The sequence below is a fragment of the Theobroma cacao genome, chromosome 8, assembly GCF_053813885.1.
Source record: "Theobroma cacao isolate CCN51 chromosome 8, ASM5381388v1, whole genome shotgun sequence".
Taxonomy (NCBI): Eukaryota; Viridiplantae; Streptophyta; class Magnoliopsida; order Malvales; family Malvaceae; genus Theobroma; species Theobroma cacao.
The window spans coordinates 5,651,413-5,664,361 of NC_142646.1; the positions used below are offsets into that span (position 1 = coordinate 5,651,413).

Sequence of the window (12,949 nt, forward strand, 5' to 3'; positions counted from 1 at the left end):
AGTTGGGTGTGCCCCTTGAAATCGACTTGCTATAAGTGCAACCATATTTTAACACCACAATCCATTTTATGAAGCACAAATGGACCACAGTGTGACGGCAAAGTGGGCACAGTCAGTCAGGAAATTAATAGCTTTCTTTTTATATTAGGGACCACTTGAATTATGGTGTGATCAAAAACTTAAATCAGTAGTTTATTCAGAAGCCAATATTTTCATGTAAGAACTTCCAGAACATGTTGAATCATCCCGAAATACCTAAAATGAAAAATCTTCTCCAGCTTATCAAGCAGTGTACCCTTGGGTGTTGGGTCTTTGATCTTTTAGAGGAAGAAGTTAAAAAGAAATGGAGAGTGCTACCTCTCATCATTGTTTGTTTGGAAAAAGAGAAAAAGATTCCTTGCAACCAAAAGCTGTCAGCCACATCAAGGAAAAAAAATGAAGAAAAACTTCAGTTGCATTTGAACATGCATTGTTTGTAATCAAGTCACATGCTTTGTTTTTAGAAAAGAGGGTTCATATGCTTTAATAAGAGAATATAAAAAATGTGTAAAACAATTACAATATGCTTACATGTTGTATTCAGATAATGGATTCTTGAACCATGGACTGATAACCAGCAATCCAATAAGACAGTGTGAACTATTCCTGGAATTTTCTTAAGCCTGTCATGTATCAAATAATTAACAGTGAAATTCTTGTTCTTCATGAATGCATCGATGTAATGACTGCCCTGCTCTTTAAACAAGGCAAACTCTGGTTTTGCTGGATCTAGCAGCAAAATCTAATGGGTGCTAATCATTAGGATCTAATCTACATCATAATAATTTTAATATAACTTATTTATCATTTAAGCATCATTATTCTTTGGCTTGTTTGTTACTTTGTTTAGAAGAATTATTCCAAATCCACATTATAATTATCCATTTCTAATGGAGCACTTGAAAGCCACTTCTAAGAAATGCCAATTATACATGTCTGAATTGTTTACTCACATTTTCTTCTTATTGATCCGGTAATAAGAAGAAATGATTATTTTCCTTTATAACCTTAGGTTTGGACACAAGAGACATCATGATCCCACGTCAGCCGTGTTACTTCTAAAATTTTAAGTCATTCTTGTATATATATAAATGGTCCAGACAATGTTAACATTCACAGACTCTAAAAAAATTCATAAACTCTGCTTTGTTTTCAATATTTTCCAATTATTATGGACTGGTTATGTTTCTAGGATCATATAACATATAGCTAGCTCAGCGAGTGAGTTCACCCAAACACTTCAAACAATTATGGGTTCCTTGCCTGATGAGACCTTCTCTGTGGAGGAGCAGCAGCAGCAGCTAGACCTGGAGGATGCCGGTCGAACTGAGAGAAAAAAGTGGTTGATCAATTCACCTGACCCTCCTAGTTTTTGGCAGGAACTTGTTAGTGCCATCAGAGGAAGTGTCTTTCCTCATGGAAGAAAGCACTCCTCATCAGCCGGGGGGAGACGTGCCACTGCCATGTCATTCCTCCAAGGTCTATTTCCAATCCTCAGCTGGGGAAGGACTTACAAGGCTTCAAAATTTAAACATGATTTAATGGCGGGTTTAACTCTTGCAAGCCTTAGCATTCCTCAGGTCTAGATAGCTCTCCTTTTTCTTACGTTTCTCTGTGTTACTAAGCATATTATGTTCTATTTGTTCCAACCCTTAAACTTTTTTGCAGAGTATTGGATATGCTAATTTAGCGAAAGTTGATCCTCAATACGGCCTATGTAAGTTGCTGAAAACAAAGTCTATTATTATGTTTGAAGTTTCAAAGAATTAGTTTTGTCCAATCCATTAAAGCAGCCTGCAGTCTTCCTATATAGGAAGAAACAAGATAAGCTGCATCTACATTTTTCCTGATACTGATATATGTATTGCTTTTTGGTTTGGGCTTGTTTCATCTAGACACAAGTGTCGTCCCGCCTCTTATTTATGCTTTAATGGGGAGTTCGAGAGAGATAGCTATCGGACCGGTGGCTGTGGTGTCAATGCTGCTGTCTTCCATGATTCCAAACCTGGTGGATCCTGCAGCTGACCCCAATGGGTACAGAAGGCTAGTATTCACTGTGACATTCTTTGCTGGAACTTTCCAAGCCATATTTGGATTGTTCAGGTTAGAAATCCTTTTGCAGTTGAATTGACGTTTTCCTGTGATCAACGCACAAGTTCTTCTCTAACAAACAGTTTGCTATCTGATACACGCAGATTGGGCTTCCTAGTGGATTTTCTTTCACATGCTGCAATTGTTGGATTCATGGCGGGTGCAGCCATCGTCATAGGCCTTCAGCAACTTAAGGGACTATTTGGAATGAGTCACTTCACCACTAAAACCGATGTGATATCAGTCTTGCACTCGGTTTTCAAATCAGTTCAACATGAAGTAAGTCGTACAGAATCAATTCCCATCATAAGCCTTCATTTTGTTTGCCATTAAAAAAAAAAAAATTAAACTTTGCACCTATAATCTGAGTATTGATGCTTAGATTAATGTTTCTCCAGTTTGGAATCTTTGGTTTCCCTGCTGTTCATTTTCTGGTTGTCAGAACTATTTAAAAGTATCTTATCTCACCCTTTTTGCCTTTCTGGAACAGTGGTATCCTCTGAATTTCGTCCTTGGTTGTTTATTCCTGGTATTCCTCCTAGTCGCCAGGTTTATCGTAAGTAACCAAATTCTTGCTTCCAATTGTAGTAATTTTTTTTGTTTGTTTAGTAAGTCTGAAGAACCTGTCTGATTTCAGGGAAGAAGAAACAAAAAACTCTTCTGGTTCCCAGCAATCGCTCCTCTTATATCAGTCATATTATCTACCCTGATAGTGTATCTTACCAAAGCTGATAAGCATGGGGTAAAGATAGTAAAACACATAAAAGGAGGCCTGAATCCAAGTTCACTCCATCAGTTACAGTTTGAAGGCCCCCATGTAGCAGAAGCAGCCAAAATTGGATTAATTACTGCTATTGTTGCTCTTACTGTGCGTAATTACTATTCATCTCTTCTTTTTTTCTCCTGGCAAACGAAAATCTATATTAGCTTGCATAACGTAATTTTACTTAAAACATAAATCTCAGGAAGCCATCGCAGTTGGCCGATCATTTGCTTCAATCAAAGGATACCATTTAGATGGGAACAAAGAAATGATGGCCATGGGTTTCATGAACCTTGCAGGATCTCTAACTTCTTGCTATGTGGCAACTGGTAAGCTATTTTTTTTGGCCATTCGAATATGAAGCTATGAATTAATGTCATATTGTCATATTTACATTTACCAAATCCAAATGTACTTACGACATAATAATGGTTCACTGCCTATACATGGAATAAAAGTCATTTTGCGCATATGTGTTGGCAGGTTCATTTTCTAGGACTGCTGTGAATTTCAGCGCGGGCTGCCAGACTGTGGTGTCAAATATAGTTATGGCCATCACAGTGCTACTGTCACTGGAGTTGTTTACCAGGCTTTTGTACTACACTCCCATTGCCATCCTTGCTTCCATCATTCTGTCTGCACTTCCTGGGCTTATTGACTTTAATGAAGCTTGCTATATCTGGAAGGTTGACAAACTAGACTTCCTAGCTTGCATTGGTGCCTTTTTTGGAGTCTTGTTCGCATCGGTGGAGATTGGTCTTCTAGCTGCGGTAATTTCTTAATATTTTCTTTTATGCCTTAAACGAAAGGATTATCAGGCAATTATCTTAACATTTGCATTTGTTAGGAACAACCTCGATGTATATATAAGATTTAGTAAGAGATGTCTAGGGCTTGCATATCCCACCATTATTGGATGAGTAAATAGCACTATCAGCCCCAATGATTTATCTTAAGTGCAGATATATAGGCAGGTAAGGTAGGCAGGAATCACCTGCATTTACCCATAATCTCTAGATCTTGTACATAGCCAATGAACCTAAACCGCAGCAATCAGACAACTTTACTATAAATTTATTACCTGCTTAAAACATGTGATTATGATCAATTACTCATGGTGTGTTATTTCAAATATTCAGTGCTCAAAATTGAAAGAATTTCAAACTCTTGTGACTTGTGGGTTCCATCTCATAATTGAGCTCCATAATTCAAGGTCCATAAAATTATATACTCAGGAAGTCAGAAGCTGTCACCACGCCTTCTGGACAAATAATTGTTGAAAAACTTGTGGTCGAACCCCACTCCCTTGCCGCTTGTTGTCCAGTACAATTGTATCTGTCACTTTCTGCCTGCTATTCGAGTAAGTAGATCTCAATTACATCGGGCCTTGCTTATAAGCTAGTGGAAATTGTAATCAGAAGAGACAGAAATAGATTGGATCCGTCTGAAAAATATTACTATACAGTGTGCCGAAACAGTTCAGTGAGGGACCTCTATTAATGTTTCTGCTGTCAATGGACTTCAATGTCGACTGCTAGATCCTTATTGAGGTTTTTTTAGGTTCTTAATATATGTTTAACAGAATTTATTGATGAGTAATGATAATGAAAATATTGCTATTTGGGTTTAACTAAGACAGTTGAAAGGGTGGAATTTGGGTAAACATCGTAAGTTTTTCTCCCCCTGTATCAAGAGAACAAGAAAAAACAGTATTATATGGCACTAAAAAATCGTGTTCAATCTTCTTAGGTAGGTAGCAATAATTCCAATTAGAGCTACGAGCTTAGACTCAACCACTCCTGTTCCCACTTTAGGGAGGCATTCAATTATCAGACCAACAATTGCACAAACTTCACTTATATTTATTCCCCAAGCCTACTTAGAATGCTGATATGCTGTAATTCTACAGCAAATTACTGATGAAGTTGATCGAATTGATATTGGTGTTAGTTATTGAATGCACCATATTTGAAAGTATTATGGATTACATGTTAGCAATCATTCTTCTTACAATTGCATATTAAATTGGAAGAGGCACCAATTGTTCCTAATTGGGAAATTTTCCATTCATTGCAGGTAACTATCTCATTTGCCAAGATATTGCTGAATTCCATTCGACCAGCCATTGAACAACTAGGAAGACTACCAAGAACAGATATCTTTTGTGAGATTGATCAATATCCTATGGCCATTAAGACTCCAGGCATCTTGACACTTCGCGTAAACTCTGCCTTGCTTTGCTTTGCCAATGCCAATTTTCTCAGAGAAAGGTAAGTGTAACTGCAATTCCCAAGAGAGGAAAGGTGACTCCGTTTGAGTTAACAATAGCATTGCCTTCTTTGTTTCAGAATAATCAGGTGCGTGACAGAGGAAGAAAATGAAACAGAAGAAACTGCAAAAGGGAGAGTTCAAATCTTAATCCTCGACATGTCCAGTGAGTTTGATCAATATCACAGATTTAATTTAAAATCATAAAAAAAAAAACCACCCACTAGACTATAGACTAAGTGGCTCTACTTTGTGACAGATGTGATGAACATTGACACTTCTGGAATTGTGGCACTCGAAGAGCTGCACAACGAGCTGGTTTCATCAGGCATAAGAGTAAGCTCATCGCATTGCCATTGCAATCTTTACTATTCCTGCTTGTAGTATAATTTAGACAATTGCTTAAATTTACATGTTTTTTGCAGTTGGCAATGGTGAACTTAAGGTGGCAAGCCATACACAAGCTAAAGCTAGCAAAATTTATGGAGAAGATTGGAGCAGAATGGATTTTTCTCACTGTTAGTGAAGCTGTGGAAGAATGCCTTGCTTCCAAATTAGAAAGCACCAACAACTGCTAATAGCTCCATATATATATATAGCTAGGTTTCGATTCCAGTTCTTGATTAATGATTTTTAATCAAGAACTTCATTAAAAAGAATTTGACTAAAGTATGCCTATATATGCTAGTGTAGCCTTTGTGCATGGTAATAATTGGCTACTTTAATTTGTATTGGTTTGATCATGGAAGTCAGAAGCTGTTTTATCTGTCTGCAGCGTGGCCTAGAGTATGCAGACAACATGTAAAACATGTTGTATGATATCATGGCTTGCAGTTTTTTAAAAAAAAAATTGCATGAAACATATGGTTTGACTTTTCTTAGGTTTGCAAGTTTTTGTCTCTGCCCCAATTTTTTTTAATTATTCATATAACTGATCAGACGTGAAATTTCTACTCTTAAACAAAGAAAATTAATAATTAAGTCAAAGACTAATTTGCTTGAGATCCAAAGCTTGATCTTAAACAATTTTATATTAGAATTTTGAGATCATTTTGCTTAATCATATTAGAACAAATCAAAATTGTATGGTTACAATAATTATTCAATTTTTTTTTAGAAAAATATAATGTTTCAAAAAATTCTTGAATTATTTATGAAAATTTAAATAAATTTTTATTTTTTTATTACATTTAATCAAATTTTTATATTTTTATTTTTTATCAAATAAACTTTTATCATCAATGGTTGATTAAATTAATTAAAATGTCACGTGACTTAATGTGCCATTAATGAGAAAATTAATTAAAATGTCATGTGACTTAATGAGTCATTTATGAGAAAAGTAAAAATGTTAGGTCATCATTCATTATAACATATTAGTATGTCATGTAATCAACCCTTATTTATAAAGATTTATTTGATTTAAAATAAAAATATAATTTGATTGAACGAAAATAAAAAATAATAAGTTATTTAAATTTTTATAAATAATTCAATAACTTTGTTAAATATTATAAGAAAAAAGTGTTCAATAATTATCAAACATGTCATTCAATTGACTTAAACTAAATAAGCATATCAATCTACATAGAATAGAATGTGATTTCTTTAAAAAAAATTAAATTTATCTGTAGATTATTATGGAAAATAAAATTATCTTTATATGTTGTAAAATTTTTAAAAAAAATTCGCAAAAAAGGACATTATATATTTTCTGAAACGCCGACGTTTAGGACCAAGCAAGGCAGCATACATATCACGAGTTTTGGACTCAGCCGGGGAGAAGAAGAAAAGAAAAAAATGGGAGCAGAAGAAGAACAAAAGCAAGAGAAGGAACAACCAAGGACCAATCCGATTACGGAATCCCAATTCCTCGCTTGGAAATGCCAAAAGGTCTCTCTTTCTTTCCCTTTCTATCTTTCTCTCTCTATTTTCCGTATATTAATCGTTGATTTTTTCTTTCTAATTATTTATGTCGATTAGGGTTTCTATTGTGCTCACTTTCTTATTCAATTTTCATCTAATTTCCAACAAAATCGCATTCATGCCTCGAAAACAATAGAACTGAGAAACGAATAATTTCAAGTTACCATCAAAATCTTAAATGTTTGTGGTGGTCAGACTCCAGAGTCTTAAGAAAATTAAAGGTTCAATTGAACAATTTGTTCAGGTTTTGCAGCATTATTCCGATAGTAGTTATCAGCTTTTTTAACTTATAATTCATGTCATTCGCAGGATGCAGATGCATCAGCGAAGAAAGCTGAGGCAGCTAGGAAACGTGCCGAAGATATAGCAGCAGGGACCGTGCAAATGAATGGGCGGGAGCTTTTCTTGCATGAACCTTGGGTGTTTGATAACTCTCAATATTAAGGTTAGTTTCAAGGAAAGACCACGTAATGCTGATTCCAACTGGGCCTACTGTGTAGAGGCTCTGCCTCTCAAGTTTCAAGTCATGGGGCTCTGTTTCTTCAAGAGAAGGAAGAATTAGTCCTATGGCAAGAGCAAGAAAAATTATTTATATGTTTTCTGTCACAACGATGATAGTGTATCTCAATTCATTTTATCGTTTCCCCATTCTTTAGTGTGCTAACTTTTTTTATACTTAAACCATTGAGATCAATTGATATTACCATGTTGGTTGATGAATTCTTTTTGGTACTCTTTAATCTATACAGCTTCATTGCTATGGTTATTGTAGACTGTGGTCTTGTGGTCTTGTATTTTTTATTGTCATTTATAGCTTTATACTAAGTAAAATTGTGAAATATGATATTAATGTGTTCAAAGGAATTGCTGGTAACAAGTTTCCTTTGGATCCAACACTAATCCCACAAGCCAGTTGCCTAGTTTCCTGAATTCGTACTTGAAATTTGGAAAGGCTTTTTTCAAGCATATCGGAGGGTAATCAAATTGTCATCAGTTTTTTTAACAGATCTAAGCTCCATATGTTAGTTTCACAGCAATCTCATTTTCAATTTCTTGTCCAGTTTAACTATGAAGGTGTCCGCACACAGTCACAAAAAGGTGGTAGATGTATGAGGTTAGAGTATCAGATTGCACTGATTGGCAAGTAGCATGTGTGATTGCAGGTGGTTAAGGATTAAAGGCAAGTAAGAATAGGTGATGAAATGTATTTTATACTGTTCCTTTTTTCTTCTCCACCTATCTGAATCTGTTCCTCACAAACCCTAAATGCAAAGCGGAACAAACCCAAGGAACCAATAAGAAACATTATCTCATGTGCTTACAGCATTTGGTGATACAATTGTGTATAAAAACTTGGATGGTGATCTTCTCTGTTTTTTAGAATAGGCACTTAACTGCCATGGTATTGTAATGTGAATAAAGAGCCCACGCCTTATTAATATGAGAAGTTTGTATACTCAAATGTCCCTGGAGTTCACGACTTGTAAATTAACCAATTACCGTGTTGGTTCATTAGAGGTCTATTTTTTTGGGGGTCTTGTGGTAGTTATCGAGCCTGCAACACACTGCAGGAGCCCCATTCCTGGTATGAAGGCCTGCCATTTTTCTATTTGAATATTTGTAGCTAATGCCGTATGATTCGTGTCTTTGAATAAGCACTCAAAACTGTATGGCTAGCAACTAGCAATCATACTTACTTTGAGTAAACCATGCAAACAGTCCTAATGCCTAATGCGTGTCCTTAGGCAGTATCGTCTGGTAAACATAAATGAAATATACAGGAAATGACTGCAGTGTGAAAATGGCGCAAAGAAATGGAATAATCATTCCTATCCACAATGTGATATAGAGTCGAATAATGTCAAAGCGAAACATCATTTCCTTGAATATTGTGTTTCACAACCAATATTGGAGAGTTCTAGTACTACATGTCGACATCGTTTCTTTAATTTTCGTTGGCTAAAGGGGCATTTTATCATGCTGTAATAGTTAAAAGGGTCAAAGAATTTAAAAAATTTGGATCTCTTTTGGATGCTTTATGTGATCGTGAATTATTCCCTTAGTATATAGTCACATAACGATATATTTCTTCTAAGATGATGTGCCTTTTCTTTTCTTTTTTTTTTAATTTATCTTGTGGATGTCATTGCGAGGCTGCATAAAGAGATTGAACATTGCCATTTGGATTTCATCAAATAGATTAGGAGGAACAACATTGAAGAGAGAGAGAACCACGATCATATATGGCAAAGCTTCAGTCTAAGAATGACTTTTTATTCATAAATAGCTGTCTCCCGAAAGACTTTCACTGCAACAAAATATGTTTGTTACCATGAAGGATTGCTAGCATGCGAGGAGTAATTTATCACCATACGGCATAGCGGATCGACTAAGGGGAACACTGGTGGCAACAAGTTTGAATTTTTTGACTCCAACAATTGTAGACTGCAAATCTCGGGGATTAGTTTCACATGGATGCTTTTCGTGTAATGTAAGAGTAACCTCTAAGCAGAAGGTTTAGCCTAAGACGAGAGGCCATGGCAGGCTGCTTGATCACCGGCCACTGGGTGAAGGGATGACCACAATTGTGGTCTAGGGGAACTATGAAAGGGTCATGTGTCTTAAGGCTGAAGGCAAGTCTTCTGCCTTCACTTAGGCTAAAGACTTGGTTTCAGCTTTTTGTTGTACTCTTTCGATTAATATATTATCATTATGTTTTTTTTTTTTTAAAAAAAAAACATATTTATGTTTGTTGCGAAGATTTTCTAACAATATAATCCTTAAGCATGGTTTAAAATGAAAAAATTATAACTATAACGATAATTGAAATAAACATTGTTATAATTTATTTTGTTACAAAATTTATTATGACATCTATGTCTTTAAAATTTTATTCATTATGATGTTTTTTTTATCTCAAATTTCATGTTTCTAACATGTTATTTATTAAATGATATTTATGAATGTTATTGATTTGAGAAGAAAGATAGATATTGTAAATTTGAAGCAACCTTTTAAAATATTAGTATAACAATGTTTAATGTATTCAAAAATGTTAACAAATGTTGCGGTATGAATCTTATTGCGACGCTTAATATCTTTTATCGACATTTAATTAAATCGTAATATTGATTAATTAACAACAAGTAAAAATGTCATAATAAAACTCTTTTGAACACTATATATATGTAGAGAAACGTAGAAAAGTAATGTCATTTGCTACATTTAGGAATTTTGCAACAAATGAACGTCGGCATGTAGTGGTAGTACGTTGGATAAAGTGACGATTGATAGAAATGTTAGTACAAAATCTATTTTCGATGTGTTTTTTTAATTTAATGTAACAAATAAGACGAAATATCGAATAAACCTTTTTGTTTGTAACATTTAAACAAAAACAAAGCAAGAAAGAGAGATGAACGATCAACACCTAATGAAAAAGCAAATTTTATTTCATTCTGCCATTTAGCATTTCGAAACAGAAAACTTTAAACTGAAATCATAAAACTGAAAGCAACGAACTGAAAGCAGAAAATAGTTTGGTTTTCTTCCAATCTCCTTGTTCTCAGCACTTTCCGAACTGCCCTTCAAGGACCAAAGCTCTTAGGGTTCCATCTGCTTCAATCAACACATATCGCAAAATATGAATAATTATATCAGTTAATTACACTTGAGAATTTCATGCCATGCAAGCTAGGATTAGGGTTGAAGGACTGACCCCAGTTTCTTCTGCAGGACTCGCAGCTCTTCACGGATGGTAAGGATTTCTCGGCGAAGCTCCTGAGAAAAACGAAGAGGATTTTTCGGTTAATTAAACTAGTTTTTTCTTTTCTTTTTTGTTTTTTTGGGGCGTCAGACTTAAGTAACAAATCATTTGGATGCAAATATTACCTCCATCCTACTATGTGAGGTAGATCAATTAATTAGAAACAGAAACCCAAAAAGAAAAGAACAATGTTAGAATTAAATCAACATATAAAAAATAATGGAAAATAACACATATAAAAAATGAAATAGGAATTAAAAAGGATAATTTTTAATGAATATGTAGCGGGCTCGAGAGATAACCATTCCATCAGAATTGCTAGCTCCCGGCTCATAGTGAGCTGAGCAAGCCGTTCCCTTACTTCCTGTTTCACGTATGGCACCATGCAAAGCCACAAGTAAAACAATTAGATTAAGTTTTATTTGAGGAGTAACCCTATATGCAAAAGAGAGATAATTAATTATCAATCAACTAATTAATCAACCACACCACCTCATCATCTTCATAATCAGAGTCTCCATCATCTTCACAACCGTCATCAACTTCATCATCACTGCATGTATATTAGTTTATCAAACCAAAACAGGAAAAGGAAAAGAAAAAAATTCTGAGGAGAACTAAAATGGTTTTGTTTCTTTTTTCTAAGAAAAAAAGAAAAATAGTTCTTTGCACTTTTAAAAATATTTTGAATGAAGTTCTTTATATTCTTCTACCTGCTTAGCTCTGAATCTGGATGGGCAGTAGAGATCAGAGGATCCTCATCAGGCCTAGAGACAAAGGAATAACGTACATGCAATTAAAAAGATATTGCGGAAATCGTATATAAAAGTGAATCAGTGTGTATATACAAGAAAAATTAAACACAATGAGATTTCGTTTTGGTATGTGTCAACTTTTTCATTCCTTCTCTTTAATTTGCTGCATAAACAAAAGGAGAAGGATACCTATTGGTGGGATATTGGGGTGGCAAAATGATCAGGTTAAGCTCAGGCAAGATATAGGGCCTCCAACGCCTATTGTTTGGCGGCTGCCCTTGACGAGACTTGTCATCGTCATTGACCAACGGCTTGCCCATGGGGAAAAGAGAATTATTTTGTAGGCTTAGAAGTAGAAGAGAGAGGCTTGTATCTGAGTAGTAACTGGGTAAAGTCTTTGCTTGCTTTTATAGGAGAAGTGAAACCTTGGGCTTTGACAGGTGCTTGCTATGCATGGCAAGTTGCACATGCGACCTGTCCATTCCTGGGGCCACTCAAGAACTTTAAAGTCATACACATTGTGGTATAACTGATCCTTTCCACTGCTTTAAGGGTATTTTGGACAGAGAACAATTTAACAAAGCAATCTTAATTTGTTACTCTCTCAAGCTAGGAAAAAGAAAATAAATAAATAAATACTATGTATATTTTAGACAATAAATTTTTTTCTTCTTCTCAATACATATATTTCTTCGAGCTCGATTGATCGATCTTGTTTTGAATGTTAACACAAACTAAATCTTCATTTAGATTCATTTCCTAATTAAATTTACACGTATTTATGAAGATCGATTGATAATTTATTTAGATTATATCATTTGATAACTTGCATTTTTCATTTTTTCAAAATACAATCTTTGTTAACCATCTACTTGGAATAAACGACTCGTGGAAAGAACATTTATTATACTAAAACTTTTACTTTCTTAAAGCAATTATATTGTTGTCGATGCCGGAAACATTATGTTGCTTCCCTTTTATAATTGTTGTGTAACATAATACGATATTGAAACCATTAAATAGTTGAAACCGTTAGAAGTACAATCAGTTAAGACCGTTAAAAATATAATCTTGACTAATCATTATTTTATTAAAAAAAGGTAAAACTGTTAGAAGTATAATCAGTTAAAATCGTTAAAAATGTAATCTTGATTAATTATTATATTAATTTTTATCATTTTGATTATACTTTTATGATTTCGTTTAAAAATTAATTTAAAGAAAGAATTTATTATTATAATCCTTTAATTTTAAATTAGTAGAAGAATGCAGGATTTTTCCATCCTCAAGATTTATGTTGGATTAAAATTACTTTTTATTGCTAGTACCTAATTGAGTCTT

General features: G+C 34.4%; 2 protein-coding genes across 2 annotated transcripts; both read left to right on the plus strand.

Moving 5' to 3' along the window:
• Positions 1-1,136: 1,136 nt before the first annotated feature.
• Positions 1,137-6,042, plus strand: AST56 (STAS domain / Sulfate transporter family). The gene is made up of 12 exons (XM_007018799.3): positions 1,137-1,619; positions 1,708-1,756; positions 1,935-2,142; positions 2,235-2,409; positions 2,621-2,686; positions 2,768-2,998; positions 3,096-3,222; positions 3,377-3,663; positions 4,970-5,163; positions 5,242-5,327; positions 5,421-5,497; positions 5,587-6,042. Exons 1-12 carry the CDS (start codon positions 1,290-1,292, stop codon positions 5,737-5,739), a joined length of 1,983 nt encoding a protein of 660 aa, XP_007018861.2. The 5' UTR covers positions 1,137-1,289; the 3' UTR covers positions 5,740-6,042.
• Positions 6,043-6,900: 858 nt separating this feature from the next.
• LOC18592209 (zinc finger CCCH domain protein) lies at positions 6,901-7,807 on the plus strand. The gene is made up of 2 exons (XM_007018802.3): positions 6,901-7,054; positions 7,397-7,807. Exons 1-2 carry the CDS (start codon positions 6,962-6,964, stop codon positions 7,529-7,531), a joined length of 228 nt encoding a protein of 75 aa, XP_007018864.2. The 5' UTR covers positions 6,901-6,961; the 3' UTR covers positions 7,532-7,807.
• Positions 7,808-12,949: the final 5,142 nt, after the last annotated feature.